Source organism: Thamnophis sirtalis, unplaced genomic scaffold (genome assembly GCF_051295495.1).
Source record: "Thamnophis sirtalis isolate CommonGarterSnake01/CBP01778 unplaced genomic scaffold, rThaSir2_p1.2 scaffold_13, whole genome shotgun sequence".
Lineage (NCBI taxonomy): Eukaryota > Metazoa > Chordata > Lepidosauria > Squamata > Natricidae > Thamnophis > Thamnophis sirtalis.
This window is the reverse complement of record NW_028261393.1, coordinates 42687542-42708499: the sequence shown is the minus strand read 5'-3', so window position 1 is coordinate 42708499 and position 20958 is coordinate 42687542. Positions and strand designations below refer to the sequence as shown.

At 42.4% G+C, this 20958-nt stretch overlaps 1 protein-coding gene across 5 annotated transcripts in view; it reads right to left on the bottom strand.

Annotated features, from left to right (window-relative positions):
- The window catches only part of TENM1 (teneurin transmembrane protein 1), a 647679-nt gene that overhangs the window by 26341 nt on the left and 600380 nt on the right, over positions 1–20958 (bottom strand). For all 5 annotated transcript variants that reach the window (XM_087727833.1, XM_087727832.1, XM_087727835.1 and 2 more), the window contains exons 23-25: positions 14484–14850; positions 8641–9151; positions 782–954 (exon numbers count right to left, since the gene is read on the bottom strand). In XM_087727833.1, coding sequence (XP_087583959.1) covers positions 782–954; positions 8641–9151; positions 14484–14850 — 1051 coding nt within the window. The remainder of the gene's footprint in view (positions 1–781; positions 955–8640; positions 9152–14483; positions 14851–20958) is intronic.

Genomic DNA, 20958 nt, shown 5'->3' with positions numbered 1-20958 from the left:
TATTAGTTGTCTTGAACAAAGTTAAAATGTAATCTCAGGTTTTGATACCAGGTTAGTTTGTGGCATTAAATGATATTATGTTAAAGCTGAGCGGTGTGGTGGCCTAGTGGTGGAGACTCTCACCTCCTACTTGGAAGGTTGAGGGTTCAATCCTTGGTAGTGGCAGATATTTCTACCCTAATGAGCAAAGAAAAAAAATATCTGCTGTGAACTCTGCATGGCATCAGGGAGGGCATCTGTCCAGTAAATCCAATTCTATCTATCCAGTTGCCCAAATTAAGGGATTACAGGGTCGTAAAAAGGGAGTTTAAGGTTATTATATTAGAGCTACCCTACCACCTACTTCTAAGTTCTATTGCTGTTCATAAATTTATTATTCTTTCTCTTGTTCGATTTATCTGGGACAAACAATAGATTGATGGTCTGTAACATTCTATGTCTCTTGTTTTAAAAGTGGTGTCATCACACTTAAGTTTCCAAAGAGGCCAGTTTTAGTGATATACAGCTTGGTTCAATCGCTCCCACGGGAGAGAATAAATTTGACCGGATTATACTGGTTTTTTAAAAGAAAAAAAACTGCTTTTGATCTCAAGGCTTCTTATAGTTGTCATCTTATTATTCTGAACTTGCTTGATCAGATATTTTGAATAACCTGTAGGAGCCAATATAATGAGCTACCTCGCTTTGGTGGAGGGCTTTGAAAAATATATTCAGAAGAACGTTAAAACTATAAGATCAAACACGGAAAAAAACAACAACAACGCGGATGCATTTTGCCTACCTTGTTTTAAAGTATAAATAGTTGAGGTAGCTGAAAAGTTAGTTGCTGTAATCACATTTTCCCTATTTGAAGCGTCAATTTCTATTCTCATCAGTTTTTCAACATCGCTATGGAAACTGCTGACTTCCCCAGTGGGGAAAGTTGCATTGGTTAAATGACCATCGGAATCATACCTAGAAAAAATAAAAAAAAAGCATGGATAAATGGAATATACAATACAGTGCATTGAAAAAGAAAGAGCAAGGAAAGAAGGAAGGAAGAAAAGAAAAATAGAAGGGAGGGAAGAGGAGGGAGGTGTACCCAGAGATGGTATTCAGCCAGTTCTGACAGATTCTGGAGAACCGATAGTGGAAATTTTGAGTACGGTATTTCAGAGAACCGGCAAATAGGCTGGCCCTACCCCTGCTGTCTCCCAGCTGATCTTCTTTTGTTGCCCTGAACAGGAGAACGTAGCTGGAAAGCAGGTTAGTGGGGTGGAGAGGGAATGGGGATTTTGCAGTATCCTTCCCCTGCCATGCCCACAAAGCTACACCCACAGAACTGATAGTAAAAAAAATTGAATCCCACCACTGCCATGTACTCCTATCAAATCAACATTTTATTATGTTCATCATCAGAGGGATAGAGATACAGACAGACAGACATGATTCTGGTATGAATCAGTATTTCTTCTCTTTGTGATAGACATCCAGTGATAATTTCGGTGAAAAGCAACCCATTCTTTCCCTAGCTATCAAGAGAGTCTGCATTGGCTAGCCGAGAGTAAGCTCATAGCATTTACACTTACCTGCTGTTTTCAGCTGCCTGCAATCATAAAGCCTTTGGCTTTCCAAAAGACATTTTACAAGCTGTTTTGGGATCCAGTTTTGGCTGAAGAGCTGGGGCAAAATGTGGCTCCTAGTTAGATCTTTACGGTGATTAAAAAGTCACTCTGCATTCCCAGGACAAAAATATTGCCCTGTGGAGGCTTTTCACAGCTGGTGCAGCCAACTGCAAAACAAATACTGTTGGAAAGCAAGGTTTTTTTTTTAGCCCTGGTGTGCTCCCTAGCATCACTGCTTAATTTTATATATTTTATGGCCAGAGAGCCCTCTTTCCAAAGGAAGCTTTCACCATTTTCTTTTTTTTTAGAGGCGTGCAATACTACCCTGTTTCCCTGACAATAAGACCTCCCTGGATAATAAGCCCAATTGGGCTTTTGAGCGCATGTGCTCAAATAAGCCCTAACCTGAAAATAAGCCCTCCCCGAAAATATTGCAACACAGCAACAGCCATGAGGTCACCTCGCTCGCCGCCTCCTGTGCCTCAAAAATAATAAGAGCTCCCCAAAAATAAGGCCAAGCACTTATTTTGGGGGTCAAAAGAAAATAAGACCCTGTCTTATTTTTGGGGAAACATAGTAGGTGGGTTTATAGAGCCACTTGTAATCATGATGACGTTAGAAGCCTTTGCTTTGCAACACAGATAGTCCTCAATTTACAACAGTTCATTTAGTGACTCTCTTTGTTTTCGAGAAACGTGTACCACACTATTTGGCTCAGGACATTTTTTCATCCCTGGCATCTCATTTTTGTAAATAACTTAAGGAGTTCAAGGGGCTGATTAAAAGTATAGAGACCTGTACTTTAATTTTTTATTTTGTAAAAAGAGTCCTTTCTCATCGTGGGCCAATTCATTTGAGACAGATTTAACACACCCTTGTTGCAACTTTCACGATTTTATTGGCACTTTGGATGCTTTGTTTTATAAGCCACCTTTGCTTAACTCACTGGGAAGAAGGCAATCACGTAGGTAAAAGTAATTCAAGAATAATGACGGTGGATGTATGGACAGCTCCGAAGTAACGGCACAGAAAAACCTTGATGTAAGCTAAGAGATGCCACAAGAGGTCACTCTGCACTAAGGAAAAGGGAATTGAAAAGAAAACTGAGCTATTGGAGCTAATAAAAGCCATTCTTCTCCCTGACATGTTTAACGTTTTTCTATCTTGAACGGCTCGGGTTTCAAAATGCTGCAAGAAACATATTGAGGGCTTCAGACAATGCCCCAGATAATGCTCCTCTGCTGCAATAGAATCCCTTATGCCGCCAGACTTAAATTTTGGGCTTAGACAACTTCGAACTATGCCGCCTTCGGTCTGACCTGAGCGTAGTACATAAAATTATCCGCTACAATGTCCTACCTGTCAATGACTACTTCAGCTTCAACCGCAACAAAATAGATACAAACTCAAGGTAAACCGCTCCAAACTCGATTGCAGAAAATACGACTTCAGCAACAGAGTGGTCAATGCCTGGAATGCTCTACCTGACTCTGTGGTTTCCTCCCCAAACCTTTAAACTTAAGACTGTCTATTGTCGACCTCACCCCATTCCTAAGAGGTCTATAAGGGGTGTCCATAAGCAACCCAGGGTGTCTACCGTCCCTGTCCTAATCTTCCTTTTTATTTGTATCCACTTCATGTATTCAAACTCATGTTTATGCTTGTATATGTTATCTAATACATGCTTGATGAAATAAATAAAATAAAAATAAAATAAAATAAGGCCCCAGATGTAGGAGTGTCCAGGTTTATGAACTGCAGTGTTGCCGATCCATTGGCTCCAGTCGTCTAGGATGTGCTACTGGCATGGTTTATGTCGTCTAGCTACGGTTTCACAGCACGGATGAGAAGCGACGACAGCTCTTCTGTGCCTCCTAATGGGAAATCCAGCTGCCCATTTCCAGCTGTTCAGGGTTTTTCTCTCCCCCCTCCTATTCCGTTGGTTTAAAGCCAGGCTGCCAACGCTGCTTTTCCCCCCACTGGAGATTCAAGCATTTACTGGTCTACCAGGAGCAGATCCGAACAGCTGATACCTTGATAACAAGGCTAGAAGGTAACTCAAGCGATTCTGTGCAATTCCCTTCCCAATTCTGCACTCATTTCTTCACAAAGATATGACTCCCTTTGAGCCAGAGGCTGTCAAAATGACACCGTTGAGTATTTAGAGGCTTTCGGGTTTTTCTTTTGGGCTAACCGCTCTCCATCCCACGTGACCTCAGGGATGAGCTCAACAGAGGAATCACATCAAAGGGAAGTTGACCATATTGAGCAATGACCATCTTCGCTTTTGAGAAAACTGTGCAGCATTGTCTGGCTTAAGGGGAGTTTTCATCCCTGGCTTAATTTGGAAATGTACTGTAAGAATAGTAAGGGATAGGGTTTGTTTTTGGAGAAGATTTGGAGTGTTGGCATTCTTGTGACATATGCCTTGGGCCTCTTAAAACCCACCTCCATCCGAATGCAGGGACAAACGTTTGGTCCCGTTTCGCCTGGGAAGGTTTGGGGGAACCACATCAGAGGTGGCATTCAGCAGGTTCTGACCAGTTCTGGTGAACTGGTAGTGGAAATTTTGAATAGTTCGGAGAACCAGTAAATACCACCTCTGATTGGCGCTGCCCCCATCTATTCTCTGCCTTCCAAGTCCCAGCTGATCGGGAGGGAATGGAGATTTTGCAGTATCCTTTCCCTGGAGTAGGGTGGGAATGGAGATTTTACAGTATCCTTCCCCTAGAGTGGGGAGGGAATGGGGATTTTACAATATCCTTCCCCTGGAGTGGGGAGGGAATGGGGATTTTACAGTAACCTTCCCCTGGAGTAGGGTGGGAATGGGGATTTTGCAGTATCCTTTCCCTGGAGTGGGGAGGGAATGGCGATTTTATAGTATCTTTCCCTTGGAGTAGGGAGGGAATAGAGATTTTATAGTATCCTTCCCTTGGAGTGGGGAGGGAGTGGAGATTTTATAGTATTCTTCCCCTGGAGTACGGTGGGAATGGAGATTTTACAGTATCCTTCCCCTGGAGTAGGATGGGAATGGAGATTTTACAGTAACCTTCCCCTGTCATGCCCACCAAGCCATGCCATATCCACCACTGAACCTTTTGGGGTTAACATGGACCTTTTGTATGGTCCATGTTAACCCCTTGAGCATCTTGACAATGAGAGAGAACCAACTAATAGCGGCAGCAGGTTAGAATCTTGTTGGAAAATAGCAATAGCCCTTAGACTTATGTACCATTTCACAGTGTTTTACAGCCCTCTGTAAGCAGTTTACAGAGCCAGCATATGGCTCCCAACAATTTAAGAAGGAAGAAAGTTATTGCTGCAACCATGGATTGGAACAGCACAATGTAACATCAAAAGAAAAATAATAGCGAGGACAAGAAATGCAGCTGCATGACAGCAGGTGTGACATTCAAAGAAATTAAATGAGACTAAAACCAGTGCTATAATTTAGAGCATAAAGAGGTTTTTTTTTAGTTTAAAAGAGAGCATAGCAAAATAACAAACTGCCTGCTAACATAGGTAGTACTTGCTTAATAACTAATTTCCATTCAAATTACAACTGACTCCCTCTAATATATTAGCAATAGCACTTAGATTTATATATCGCTTCATCCAGCCCTCTCTAAGCAATTTTCAGAGTCAATTGCCCTCAACCATCTGGGTCTTCATTTTACCAACACCAGAAAGATGGAAGCCTGAGTCAACCTTGAGCCTAGTGAGAATTGAACTGCAGGCCGTTGGCAGTCAGCAGAAGTAGCCTGCAGTACTGCATTCTAACCACTGCGCCACCATGGTTCTTGTCCACTGACTCAGGAAAGGATCAAGACAAGTGATTAAGAGACAGAAAACATCCTAGGATTCAAGGGATGTTTTCTCAGGATGACACACAAAATGAATAGCCATGCAATTTATCAAAAAATACATATCACTACAACCACTGCAGAACCACCAACATGAGATATGAAAATAAGAATACTGCTATACATCGAAAACATCTCAGAAACAAGATTATTACAATCACACTTCATCCCTGTAACGCACAAAAGAAGACTAAAGCCTTCCAAAACATGTTGAGTAAATCACAAGACACAATAGCCCAAGAAAAAAAAAAATCAGGAATTATTTACAACACATAGTATGAAAACTAACACAGCCACTATATAGGACAGAGAGACAGAAGATTAGCAGACACGGTGAAAATTCCTTCATTTCATAACACATGGATAGACTTACGCATAGTTTCAACTGGACCATGTTACAACCAAGAAAGCTACCGAATGCCTGGATGATTGGCACTCAATTCTTTGAGGAATTCTTACTCATAATTCTTTTGAGCTGTGGTGGCACAGTGGTTAAAATGCAGTACTGCAGGATACTTCTGCTGACTGCTGGTTGCCTCAGTTTGACAGTTTGAATCTCATCACGCTCAAGGTTGACTCAGTCTTCCATTCTTCCGAGGTCGGTAAAATGAGGACCCAGATTGTTTGGGGGCCATATGCTGACTCTGTAAACTGCTATAAAGCATTCTGAAGCGGTATGTAAGTCTAAGTGCTATTGCTACTAAGAGAGATTAAATGATGGAAGGGTCTGAAGTTGTAGGAACTTTAGGGGAAAGTGACCATGTCAAGGGTCTTGTGCTTGGGCAAGAGATTGGACTAGAAATTCTCCAAGATCCCTTCCAATTCTGTTATTCAGACAAAACGTCCATCAACAGACACATAGAGATAAACAACATTTACACATTATACAAAAGAGACAAGTAAAAAGCTAAGAAGGAAACAACAAAACAAGAACACCTACTTGCCAGAACCCAACACTCACATAAACAGGAATTAACCCAGGATTAACACCAGACAAAAATCAAGCAGTAAACAATACCCTAATCAAGGAACTACCAAAGAGAAAGACTAACACTGAGAAGACAAGCTATTGTGAATAAAAAAACAGCAAATCTCATTCTCATTAGTACTGATGATGTTACCTAGTTGGGTAATGAAATGTTTGCAAGCAAGCAACCAAGATAGATAGATATGTCTATGTCTATGTGTCCGTCCATCTGTCCGTCCGTCCATCCGTCCGTCCATCCATCCATCCATCCATCCATCCATCCATCCATCCATCCATCCATCCAACCATCTACCTACCTACCTACCTATCTATCCAAAGAGAGAGATATGTCTATGTCGATGTCTATGTTTATCTGTCTGTCCATCCGTCCATCCGTCCATCCATCCATCCATCCACCCATCCATCTACCTACCTATCTATCCAAACAGATAGAGATAGATATGTCTATGTCTATGTCTATGTCTATGTCTGTCTGTCTGCCCGACCGCCCACCCGCCCGCCCGCCCGCCCGCCCGCCCATCCATCCATCCATCCATCCATCCATCCATCCATCCATCCATCCATCCATCCATCCATCCATCCACACAGATAGATAGATAGATAGATAGATAGATAGATAGATAGATAGATAGATACACACACCCATTGGTACTTAAGTTAAATTTAGCCTTAACAACGGATCTCACTGGATAACTTTGGCCTGATCATTTCCAATGTTCTGTTAGCTAATATAGCTCTTTAAAAAAAAAGAAGAAGAACCCCTGAACAATCATTCCTGGTCATCTTGCACCTTGAGGGCAAGATTTTAAAATAAATAAAAAGTAAAGCCCCAGTCATAAATGAATCTGCCCTTTTGTAACCCAACTGATCCCTCCCATTGATTTTGCTATTTTAGCTTGATCCTACCTCTTCCATCCATGAGAAGAATACAATGGTTGTAAGCAGTCAGCAAAATTGGTTTTGACAGACTTTTTGATTAAAAGGGGTCTTTTTAGACCCTTATATTATTTGTATTTGCTGTGAACTGCCCAGAATTACATCGTATAAAATGGTTATCTATATAAATCTTATAAATAAATAAATGCATACATAAATAAATAACAGCTGCATTCCCCGATAGAGATGCTGAGCCGATAGGGGGGCCATATAGATCTTATAAATAAATGAACAGGTAACTGTTGCATTAAATATCTGACATAAAAAAGAGGTTTTTGATGAGGTGTGGAGGCACGCCTAATCCCGAACAAATCAACTTTTTGAATGGATGAATTCCTGTACGAGGTTGAACATGACGTGCAAACTCAGTCAAGGTGTTTTAAGATTTCTGAATGAATACATTAATATATTGAACATCTTGCAAATCCGGAAGTACAGGTAGTCCTTGGCATACATCAGTTTGTTTAGTACCATTGAAAGCTACAACGGCACTGAAAAAAGTCATTTATGTTTTTCACACTTATGACCATTGTGGCATCCTCATGGTCACATGATCAAAATTCAGATGCTTGGCAAATGGTTCGTACTTATGACCTTTGAGGTGTTGTATCCTGGGGTTCATGTGATCCCTTTTGGGGACCTTCTGATAAGCAAAGTCAGTTGGGAAACCCGATTCACTTAGCCACCATGTTACTAACTTAACAATTGCAATGATTCACTTAACAACCATGTTACTAACCTAACAACTGCAATCATTCACTTAACAAATGTGACAAGAAAGGTCATAGGTAAAGGTTCCTCTTGCACATATGTGCTAGTCGTTCCATACTCTAGGGGGCGGTGCCCATCTGTATTTCAAAGCCAAAGAGCCAGCGCTGTCCGAAGACGTCTCCGTGGTCATGTGACCGGCATGAGTAAATGCCAAAGGCACACAGAACGCTGTTACCTTCCCACCAAAGTTGGTTCCTATTTTCCCCACTTGCATTTTTTAACGCGCTTTTGAACTGCTAGGTTGGCAGAAGTTGGGACAAGTCACGGGAGCTCACTCCATTACGTGGCACTAGGGATTAGAACTGTCAAACTGCCAACCATTCTGATCAGCAAGCTCAGCGTCTTAGCCACTGAGTCACCATGACCTTTATGAAAGGTCATAAAATAGGGCAGAACTCGCTTAGCAACAGAAATTTGGGGGTCAGTTAGGGTCATATAATGGACAAGATGGTGGTGGAATGAGGGGGAAGTCACTTACTCATAAACGGTTGTCCATCCATACTCGTTGCTTTTGGTGGCGAGAAGTCCAGTGGTGCCAGGATACGTCATTAGGGCTAAATTGTAGCCCTGAGCATAAACTCTTTTGAGAATGCCGTTGCTACTGATGGTCAACCAGTACACTTGCCCTCCCGGCATCACCATCCATAGCGGTAAGCCACTGGCGTCCCTGCGAATGTGCACTGAGTGTCCATTGTTACTGGTAACGGTGCTGAGCTCACCTTCCCCGTTATACGTGAAGTTATACAGAAAGTCTCTTGTAATCAGATTGAGGGTGTGCAGGTGAGTCCCATTGTTCGTGAATTGATAGAGTTCCTGATCAGCTGGAGATGCTATCTCATAAATGCTGGCATCGTTGAGGTGAGGCTTATTTTGGCTAACAGCACGAATGCGGATGTTCCCAAGGTCGGCGATGTACAGAGTGCCGTCAGGAGACACAGCGAGGGAAGAGGGCGCTTTCAGCTTGGCGTCTTTAGCATATCCACCATCGCCTGAAAGATAGAAAGAGAACAGAGTTGACCATGCAAATCTGCAATGGTTAATCAAAAGAAAGAAGGTAATAGGGTTTCAAGTTGTTCTGACCTGGGCTTCACAAGAGCATGAAGAAAACTCCTTGTCCCAACAAAAAACCCTTTTATTAATTTGCTGTGAATTCTGCTCATTCACATCCAGCAAAGTCTTTTAAGGGAAGATTTACAGTCACAGACCTTATCTGGCTTGGAGAGCTGACAGGCAGATATCTGCAAAACTTGGCAAGGAGTATTGGAGAGTCACGAACCAATGAAGCGAACTAATTGTCTCCTGCAAACTTCACTCCCATTTCACTCCTCTTTTATTTCCTCTGGGAGGGGCCATTCATTGGCCTTACTCCCAAGTCGACTCCTGTTCTTTAGGTGTTCCCTTCGTTTGTCAACTCTGTGCATGCGCACACTCGGAACAGACTCCAGCTGTTTGTCTGCCTCACAGATGTCTGACTTTGAAGGCAGCTGATAACTGGCATAGGGCTCTGCCCCCCCCTCTGCCTCCGACACAGAGCCCTCATCAGAGCCTTCCACAGACTACAGGACTGGCCCAGGTTCCTCCCCAACCTCCTCACTGTCTGAATCTGCTGTCAGCTCTGCTGCCAACTGGCAGGCCACAACACAAGTAACAAACCCAACACAAGCAAAACTCTGAGGCCTGGAGTTTCCTCAAACTATGGATTTATTAGGAATGTCACATTGGCACAGCTGGTGAAACACCCGACTCTAAAAGACCTGAGGTTTTCCCCACCCAAACTAAAACACAAAGCACTTGCCCCCAGGTCACAAGTCTGCCACGGGGTCCAATAAAGTAACAGTCCCAACTCCAGTTGGTTTCAGTCCACACTATCCCAGCAGCTGGTAAGAACGTCCTTGGTGAAAGAATTTTATTTGGGCTACACATCCCCAGCTATCACTGTCTCGGCCCTCCCGTTCCCACAGCTGTGGCAGCCCTGAAGATGCTCCAATTCAGGTCTGATAGAAGGAGTAGAGGAGACATGATAGCAGTATTCCAGTATTTGAGGGGGTTGCCACAAAGAGGAGGGGGTCAACTAATTTTCCCATTTCCATTTAGCCCTTGGTTGTATTCCCACATGATGGTGAGCCAGGGATCTTTTCAAACCTCCTTAAAACATGCCACAATAGCCTGGTCCCCATGGAACAATAACCCAGAAATGGGTAGATGCAGGACCTGTGGTAAGCTCCAGACAAAACGATTGTGCTGTGATTTATTATTACATCCAACTTTGGATGTTGAGTATTGCACGCGCAGCCCCGCTGTTTTGGAACCTCGTACATTCCAAACTGACAAAAACGCAGTGACAATCACAGCAGAAAACATTACGTTGGCAGCATTACACTGTCATCCACAAATGCAATGACACGTTGAGTCAAAATCCTTTTATGCAGTAAGTGACGAGAACGCAGATGTGCTAAAATGATTGCATTACATTTGAGGCCTCTGATTTAGACCAATACGAACAGGAAGTTTAGATAGGTATTAGATTTGATGTTTGTTGGTTTATCTATCACTCTTCTTAATCCCCCATCTTGCTCAGAGACGCACTCTGGGAGATGTACAATTTAATCAATAAAATTAAGCATTTAAAGCAGAATAATTTAAGATTATTATTTTTCATATGTATGTATGTATGTATGTATGTATGTATGTATGTATGTATGTATGTACATTATAAAATTACAAAAAATGGAGAATTCCAATAGGTAGCAAGGGGTTAATTCCTCCCCAACCCATCATGTTAAGATTTACTCTGAACCTGTCAGGCGCAAGCAGCCAGAATACTCCAAGAATGGGTCAAATAGGTTATTATTTCTTATTATTTTTTATGCAGCCTAGAAGTGTGTTGGCTTTTTTGGCAGCTTCTGATTAGAATACAACCTTCTAATCAAGTTGTCTAGTCCACTTGAGGAGCTCCAAAGAAGAGAGTTCTCCACCTCTCTGTTCCACTCTTTAAATATTTTTAGTATTGGGAAATACTAAATCCCACCCCAATCTGGCTTCGAGAAGCCGCTCTTTCTATATAGGTTTCTTTGTTGTTGATCACTTGTTTACAGGAATCTCGGCAGATTGTCTGTCTTCAGCAAATATAGATCTAAGAGTTTGATCTATATATTAGCAAAACTCAAAGTTTTGCTCCCCTTTGAGTCAGTGGACTCAAAGCTGGAATTCTGTAGAGATTCTCAGTCACCCAGGTCATGGTTGTCCCAAAGGTGCTTTTTAAAAAAGCAACTGAACCTTCTAGTTTTTGTTTCTTTTGAAGACATTTTGCTTCTTATCCAAGAAGCTTCTTCAGCTTTGACAGGTTAGTGGGGAATGGAAGGCTTTATATTCCTTGCAGACAGCTTGTCATTTGCATCCTTTTAGAGAGTCCTTGAGGTCACCTGGAGGTTTATCTGTGTCCTCAGGGTCACCTGAGTGGCGCTCCTGGTTCCTGTAATCTGCAATTTTTCCTCTGGAAATCCATTCCAACTCCCACACCATTCAATGGGTTTTCATCCCAAATTGTATAGTTAAAAGTCTCTAGAGATTCTCAATCATCCAGGTCATGGTTGTCCCAAAAGTGCTTTTTCAAGAGGCAACTGGACTCTCTTGTTTTTCCTTTGAAGATGGTTCTCTTCTTCGTCCCGAATGTTTTTTTTTAACTTTCCCTCTTTGGGCTTCCTCTCCCGCAACCAGTGGTTCCTCCACAGAATTGTTAATTGCATTCATAGCACTGGGTCTCCCTTATCAGTTGCATTATTAAATCATAGGGCTGGAAGGGAGCTTTGGAGGTCTTCTAGTCCCAGGCAGGAGTCCTTATAACAAACTTTGCCAGGGTTCCAAATAGCATCCAAGAATCCAAGGCAAAGTATTGCTCAAAGTTCCAATTTATTAAGAGAGCCATGTTGGCACATCTGGGAAAACCCGAATCTGAAGGCTTCCCAGTTTTCCCCACCTAGTTGAAAGTTCAAGATCTCCCCCCCACACCCACAAATCTATCACATGGTCCTCTGCCACACTGGCAGTTCCACCCAGTTCCGGTCAGGCACAGAGGTGCAAAGACCTTGTCTTTCTAGAAAGAATTTTGTTATGGCTACATCGCATCTCACTCCTACAATCCCCCCTCCCATTTTCCCACAATAGAAAATACATAGTAGAATAATATAAAGTGTGGCAGACCAAAGATCCCAAAGGAAAGATGGCTGCAGGACTGACAAACTATTGATAATGGGACACAGTTGCCCTATTTCTTCTTGCACAGAGCAAGATCATTGCATTGAGGCAGAAGAATCAGAATGCTAGCAATCCTCAAGCTGACTAATTATTTCACTTCTAAAAAAACCGAAGTAAGCCAATTTTGCAATTAAGATAATGTCATTCATCCTGACACACTTTCTTGTTTTTAAAGCATGTGAACTCTGCCCTCTGACCAGGAAAAGCAGCACTCTGTGGAACTGAAGTCCACATTAATGTTGGTTAGACAACTGTCTTTTCCAACCCTAGAAACACAGGAGCAACACTTGCATTCAAAGAGTAGACAAGGGAGACTTGGAGGGGTGAAAGTGCACATTCTCCAAGCTGGAAAAAATTGAATATACAGTCATGATTTTGTGAAAACCTCATTGTTCTGTTTTCAAGCCTCCCGGATTCAAAATGGGTTGCTTGATTGTGGATGATGCTTCCATCATTCCAAATGAGGCTTAAACTGGCATCAAAAAAACCAAGTTGAACATTCAGGGAGGAGATTAGAATACATCTGGGGAACTCCAACGCCCATCTTCCAAGCAAAGGCATTCCATTGCGAGGCTTTGAAAACCAAGACACAGTGAAACTCTTCTAAGTAATTTCTTTTATTCAATCTGGATCAGTCACCGGGCCCAGAAGTTTACTCTTCTGAGCTTTTGGAGTTATGCTGGATTCCATCCTCAGATAAATTCTCTCTACTGGAATATGACAGTAGAAGAGAGAGAAGTTCTCTGAGGATGGGCTCCAGCACGACTCCGAAAGCTCAGAAGACTAAACTTCTGGACCAGAGGTGGTATTCAACTGGTTCGGACCAGTTCAGGCGAACCGGTAGCGGAGGTTTTGAGTAGTTCGGAGAACCAGCAAATATCACCTATGGTTGGTATTTGGTATACCACCCTCTTTCTCCCTAAATTACATGGTCCTTTCGCTCCTCTGGAACGCATCCCTTCCCTTCTGGGAACCTGGACAACATTCTATCACACCCCTATGAAGACAAATCTATTTATGCAATAAATCATCATTTAAATCACCACAGGGTCAGGTGGAAAGGAGATGTTGTTCTCCTAATAAAACTATTCTTTGAGGAGCCTACTTGCCTCAGAACTCTGCTTGCGGTGGGTGTATTACTTGGAACCAGAGGGGATATTCAGCTAGTTCTGACAGGTTCTGTAGAATCGATAGCGGGAATTTTGAGAGTGTGGAGGGAATGGGGATTTTGCTGTATCCTTCCCCTGCCACGCCCACAAAGCCACACCCACCGAACCAGTACTAAAAATGTTGAATCCCACCACTGCTTGGAACCCTGAAAGTTGTAGCCTGTTGGCTGCCAGTAGAGCTATCTGCAGAGTCAGACGAGGAGGAGGTGGAGGGGGAGCCTGTGCTGGCTTTGGAGCCTTTTGAAGGCTCTGATAAGGAAACAGCATCAGAGGCAGAGGCAGGACCTTCCATCCTTCCCCAGGTGGACAGACAGCTGTCTTTGGGGCCTGAGCTGAGTGAGAGGGAGGAACAGATGAGGCGCGTCCCAAATGCACGTATGCGCAGAGAGGAAAGGAGAGGAAAACAAAGGAAAACAGGGAAAAAACGGGGAAGAAAAGATGTGGACGCTAGCCAGCCTCTCCCTGGCTGTGTGAAATAAATAGACGGGGTTTGGGAGTGGCCAGTTGTCCCAGACAACCGCTTGTTTCTAGTACACAACAAGCAATTCAGATTTCTTGGCCAAGTCTGTTTGGACTAATTATGTTTGATTTTTGTTTATCCACGTCAGGCATGACATGCTCTAATCTTTGCTATCGGTGTGCATGCGCTTGGTTCGCTCGGATGCAGCACTTCTGCGCATGCGCAGATCATCTGTGATGATGTCTGGGCAGGTGGGCGGAGCCTCCTGCCACCGCCACAACCGGTTTGCCTGAACTAGGGTGAACCGGCAGAATAACATCTCTGATCCCCGTGAATAAAAGACTGTTCCTGCCCTGTTTGAAAAAGGGGTTTGTTTTTACTCGCGAGTAAGAAGCTTGCTAAGGCTGGGTCAGAACAGGAGAATCAATCACCACTTGCCTGAGAAACAATCACAGTTGGGATCAATCTTGCAGTCACAGTCTGTCGGGGCCCCAGCAATGACCGAGATTTCTCCATTGGTGGTGACCTGCTGGATGCGGTTGATCTTCCTTTCATCCGTCTCGGCGATGTATAACACGCCGCTGTGAGAGACGCCAACAGCACGGGCCGATTCGAGGGTGGAATGGATGGCCACTTTGCTGACCAGCACGTGGTCAACGCCCGGAACCTGGCAGTGAATTGGGCGCCCCGCGATGATGCGAACCCGCCTGCTCTGAGAGATTTGAAGGACGATGTTGTTGTCCAGCACATACAATGAGTTGTCGAGTGGGTTGACGGCCAGATCTGTTGGCCATTCTAAACGAACCTGCAATGTGAAAAGGAATAAAAGATGTTCAAATGATTGGTACACTTTTTTTTTTTTGGCAACAAAAGAATGATGTTGCCTTCCTGTTCATTCAATGATTCTTTAAGCAGCAGCGGATAGATATTTTTAAATAGACAATTAGATTGTTTATCAATTGCAATACAGCAAATAGGGTGCTAATGGTTACATGTTTTATGTATTGTTGCAGACTTCGGACTGATTCATGGCATGAGGTGTTTCAGGAAAGGGTTTTTGTAATTTGTCTGAGGGGGCAAACATTTCTCACTCATCCAGAAGTGCTCACTAAGATTGAATGGTCCTGGAGTTCAAGAGAATAGAGTAGAGTAGAGTAGAGTAGAGTAGAGTAGAGTAGAGTAGAGTAGAGTAGAGTAGAATAGTAGCAATAGCAATAGCAGCAATAGCAGTTAGACTTATATACCGCTTCATAGGGCTTTCAGCCCTCTCTAAGCGGTTTACAGAGTCAGCATATTGCCCCCAACAACAATCCAGGTCCTCATTTCACCCACCTCGGAAGGATGGAAGGCTGAGTCAACCTTGAGCCGGTGAGATTAGAACCGCTGAACTGCAGATAACAGTCAGCTGAAGTGGCCTGCAGTACTGCACCCTAACCACTGCACCACCTCGGCATGGCATACAGAATAGAATACAAAATAGAACATACAATATAGAATATAGATTATAGAAGATAGAATAAATAGAAGATAGATATGGAATAGAATATTGGAATGAAGAATAGAATGGAATGGAATAGAATGGAATAGAAATTTTATTGTTACTTAATATACACTAATCAGCATTCATTAAAATGAAAGTTCATTACATTCAGCTCTCAAAAGAACCATTATGCATATATCCACCAAAAATAATGTTATGTTTCCATAAGCAAAAAAACAATATCTTCAGCCCATCTATTCTCCAAGATGTGTATGGACTGGGGAATTCTTTGGAAGTAATATCAAAATATGCTTCAGAGCTTGGAGGGGAGCAAATATGATCCTGAAATGTAATTCTTAAAATCAGATTTTTTTTGCAGCTGCTTTAAAGAGTTGCAAGCAGGTGCTACATTCAGATTCCTGAGCTCTTCAAAGCATCTTTTGGGTACCTAAAATTCAAAGTGTCGCCCAGTGTTATGTTCATATATTTTATAAAAAGGAGACTAAGAATGTTAGGTTTAAAATACTCAGGGAGCCCTTCAGTGCCATTCCAAAATACAATGGAATTTTGGTCTTTTTTTATTTTTGCCAAATGCTGCAATTAATTTGTCACATTAACTCTAATGGAAAAGGCAGTTTGGAGAAGGGTTTGGAAATGGAAAACTTGGAAAAATTAAAATGGTTACCACCATGTAGTGGTAATAGATCTGTTTGCAGTGAATGAATGACAAAGCTGAAAGTAAAATTCAGTGAATATATTCCCCGCTTCCATTTTTTTCCTAAAAATATTTGACTACTTGGCATTAAGATGGATGTGGCTAGATTCATCATTGTGGCAAGAAATGGACTTCTTGTACAGAGAAGATGGATAGGATGAACTATTTGGGGACATTCTAAGCCCTTGGTCATTTATTTTGCTTTCTTCCTTAATTTGGATCCAAGGCTCTCTATAATCCAACAATACTATGGAAGAATTGAAGATGAAACCCAACTAAACTTCATGAAATTACTAATGGAAAATTACTCTTTCTTCTTACTAATAAGTTGTGAATCAGGGAAGCAAACCAAAGTTCCATATAATTTATTACGTCAAAATCTAGATATGTAATTCAGGGTTGAACTAAGGAGTTCTTGATAATTCCATGATTTATTGTTGTTAGTTGCAAAGTCATGTCCGACCCATCATGACCCCATGGACAACATTCCTTCAAGTCTTCCTGTCCTCTACCATCCCCTGGACTCCATTTAAGCTCACACCTATTGCTTCAGTGTCTCCATTCAGCCACTACATTATCTGTTGTCCCCTTCTTCTTTTGCCCTCAATCTTTCCCAGCATTAGGCTCTTCTCCAGGGAGTCCTTCCTTCTTGTTAGGTGGCCAAAGTATTTGAGTTTCATCTTCAGGATCTGGCCTTCTAAAGAGCAGTCAGGGTTGATCTCTTCTAGTTTGATCGCCTTGCAGTCCAAGGGACTCACAGAAGTCTTCTCCAGCACCGTAGTTCAAAGGCCTCAGTTCTTTGGCGCTCAATCTTTCTTATGGTCCAACTTTCACAGCCATCCATTGCAACTGGGAAAACCATAGCCTTGACTATAACACTTTTGTTGGCAGAGTGATTAGGATTGTTGATTCCTAATTCCATGATTAGGATATTGTCTCGATCGTTTCTCTGGCCTTAAACCCTCTTTAAGGATTAGCCCTTCCTTCCTTCCTTCCTTCTTTCCTTCCTTCCTTCCTTCCTTCCTTCCTTCCTTCCTTCCTTCCTTCTTCCTCCCTCTTTCTTTTTTCTTTCTTTCTTTTTTCTTTCCATCATTATTATGTTTACAAATAACTCAAGGTGGCAAACAAATCCAACACAGGTTCCTCCTCCAATTTTCCCTATAACAATCATGTGGGGTGAGTGGGGCTGAGAGAAAAATGACTGGCCCAAAGTCATCTAGCCGGCTTTCATGGCTAAGGTGGGACTTGAATTCATGTTCTCTCCTGTGACTTTTGAGGCCCTTAATGTCTTATATACAGTTATACAGACATGCTAGTTTTGAAGTGCCATCAAGCTCACTTATCCAAAAGGCAGCTTAAGGAATACTTGCTGGTAATCACAGCTTGAAAGCAAAATAATTATAATATGCACAAAAACAGAACTCTTGAAATGCTGCAGGTGGCAAGAAGCAGAGCTGGTAGGAACCTAGTCACATTCCTTCTAAATATGAAATAAACAACCCTAACCTTCCTACCCAGTATTAACCATGAAGCAGGCATAATTTTGCTTAAATGCATAACTTGAAACATTGGAAGATTTTTGCCACCCACCAAAATCTCAGGAGCAGTAGGGATTATTTTCTTTCATTTTAAAAAGATGCAGTCTTCATTGGCATAGAATAGAGTAGAGTAGAATAGAATAGAAATCTGGAAAGGACCTTGGAGGTCTTCTAGTCCAGCCCCCTGCTCAATCAGGAGAACCTATACCATTTTATATAAGTGTCTGTCTGACTCTTCTTAAAAACCTCCAGTGATGGAATGGCCACGATTTCTGGAGGCAAGCTGCTCCACTGGTTAATTGTCCTCACTGTTAGGAAGTTTCTCTGATTGCTTCTCTCTTTGATCAGTTTCCAACCATTGTTCCTTGTCCTGCCCTCTGGTGCTTTGGGGAATAATTTGACCCCTCTTCTTGGTGGCAGCCCCTCAAATACTGGAATACTGCTATCATGTCACCCCTAATTCTTCTTTTCTTTAGACTAGCCAAACCCAAATCCTGCAACCGTTTTTCATATGGTTTAGTCTCCAGGCCTTTGATCATCTTAGTTGCTCTTCTCTGAACTTTTTCTAAAATCTCAGCATCTTATTTGTAGTATCTAACCAAAATCGGTTGCAGTATTTCAAGTGTGGTCTTACTAGGGTTTTATAAAAAGGAGCATTTCAAGAATAGAGGAATTGGCAAACATGACAAAAATATCTTCTTTCTTCAACCCTGGTGGTGTCCTGTTCTCTTTTGCAACCAAAAGAGTCCTTTTATTTGCAGAAATGTCATTCTATAGAAAAAAACACATTTTTCAAAGTTCTGATGCATTTTGTGGCATCGCCAAATGAAGCCCTCGGCAGATTTTTGCAGAAGGGAAAGAGTGCTGTTTGTAAAACTTGGTTGCTGGCTTGTAACTTGATGCAAATTTAGACATTTATCTGCATACTTTATGCTGCTTAAATAGGTCAAGAATGCGCTCAAGTTATTATAATGTAATTTGTGGCTCTAGCAACATTCAGCACTTATTAACTATGTATTATTTGGTATAATGCGTTTGAGGAGTGATTCAGATGTAGAGGGGAATGGGGAGAGAGGGGTTTTCTGCCAACTCCAGAGAACAACCCAGAACACAGCCTTCGGTGAAGAGTGACAGAAGAGGCTGATTGAATTGCAAATCAGCACTGATGAAACTTTTCTTTCTGAACATCAGCAACGTCAGATATTTTCAAACCACACAATTTGATTGCATACATTCCAGAGCTGTTGGTCGTAAGGATCTGGAAGCTTTAGCGGGGGAGAAAAATCTGTTGGGGGCCGGAGACTTCTGCCTTTTTTTTTTTTTGCTCACTTCAGCAAGAACTGAAAATGTATTCAATAATTCTTGTGACAACTGCAATTCGATGTGATAGAAACTTGGGCTTCTTGTGTTACAAAATTATCAAGTTTTAAACTAGGATCCTGTGCCAATAGAAGAGTACTGTATATCTGTAACTCAGGGGGTGAAATGTGAAGTCTGTAGTGCCCTCACAGCTTAGTTGCTTGTTAGTAGACATCTCATTACCTAACAAGGTAACATCACCAGTGTGAGTGACTGTAGGTTCATCTACAACTACAACATACTCTATAGCTGTTTGGCAAACCTATGGAACACATGCCAGAAGCGGCATGCAGAGCTGTCCCACATGGGATGCACAGCCTCGCTGGCTCCTCTTTGGCATTCCTGTGGCTGCATGTGTGCCGGCCACTTGGCCTTTGTGTGTGTGGGAGTGCCGAAACCTGGAAGGGCAGTGTTCCATTGTGCATGCATACGGCAGCACCCAAACTTCCGGGTTCCCGGCGCATGCATGCATGACAGCCAGCTGTTTGTCGGGCACACACATGCACCAGAAACCAGAAGTTTGGGTGCCGGAAGGCGCATGTGTGATCGAATGCTGCTCTTCCATATTTCTGCGCTCCTGCATGCACAAAGGAAAGGGAGGCTGCATGTTCATCCTGGGATGGTTTTTTTTGGTCATTTCCAGTACGCAGGTTGACATGCGGTGACAAAAAAGATTAGCCTTCACTGCTCTATAGCATAAGGACTATGACAGCCATAATGTTGGAATGGCAGAAGACTAGCAGAGCATTTTTATGCACTCCAGCTAACAGTCAGAACACACAATGAAGGCTCATTAATCTCACCATACGTGAACCAGTGTTTCAATTGGGACACTGTGAGCATCCCCGAACAAGCTAAATCCAAGAAAGTTAAGGAATTCACGGCACCTTGGCATTCAATCAAATCATACATCAACAGACATATAGAAATAAACCACATTTACACACCATTCAAAAGAGATAATTAAAAATCTAAGAAGGAAAGAAAAAGACCAGAATATCTTATCTTCAACAACAGCCCAACACCCAGATAAGCAAGAATTAATATCAGACAAACAATCAAACAGATAAGAATACCCTAATCAAGGAATTACTAAGGAGATAGTCACACCTCCATAAACATTGGGAGGGCAAGTTACTGTACACAAAAAAACAACGTAGTTAAGCAGTGAAATGCCTACAAGCAAACCATCAAGGTGAGTGAGTGTTCTACCAATTTTCCTATTTTCCAATTCTTCACACAAATCCCAAAGGGTGCCATAATGTGGGAATCTTTTCCTTGCACCTGATAACAATTATGATTATTACGATCACAGTGATGATTTGGGGGCAGCCAAGGAGGAGTGATAGAGAGAAGGACAAAGTCAAAACCAAAACAAATCACACTAACACATTCTACCACCTTATGTTCTGACTTAGGCTTCCAAAGGGCACGAAGCAAACTCCTTGCCCCAACAAAAAAAACTAAACCTTTTATTAAATTACCATGAATTCTACTTATTCACATCCAGTAAAATCTTTCAAGGGAGGATTTACAGCCACAGATCTTATCTGGCATAGAGAACTGCCAGGCCAATATCTGCAAAACCTGGCAAGGAGACTCGGAGAGTCACGAACCAATTAAGCGAACTAATTGTTTCCTGCAAACTCCACTCCCCTTTCGCTCCTCTTTCATTTCCTCTGGGAGGGGCCATTCATCATCCACCTATGGCTTTACTCCCAAGTCGACCCCTGTTCCTTAGCTGTTCCCTTCATCTGGCAGCTCTGTGCATGTGCACACTGGGAACAGGCTTCATCTGCCCCACTGATGTCTGATGCCAAA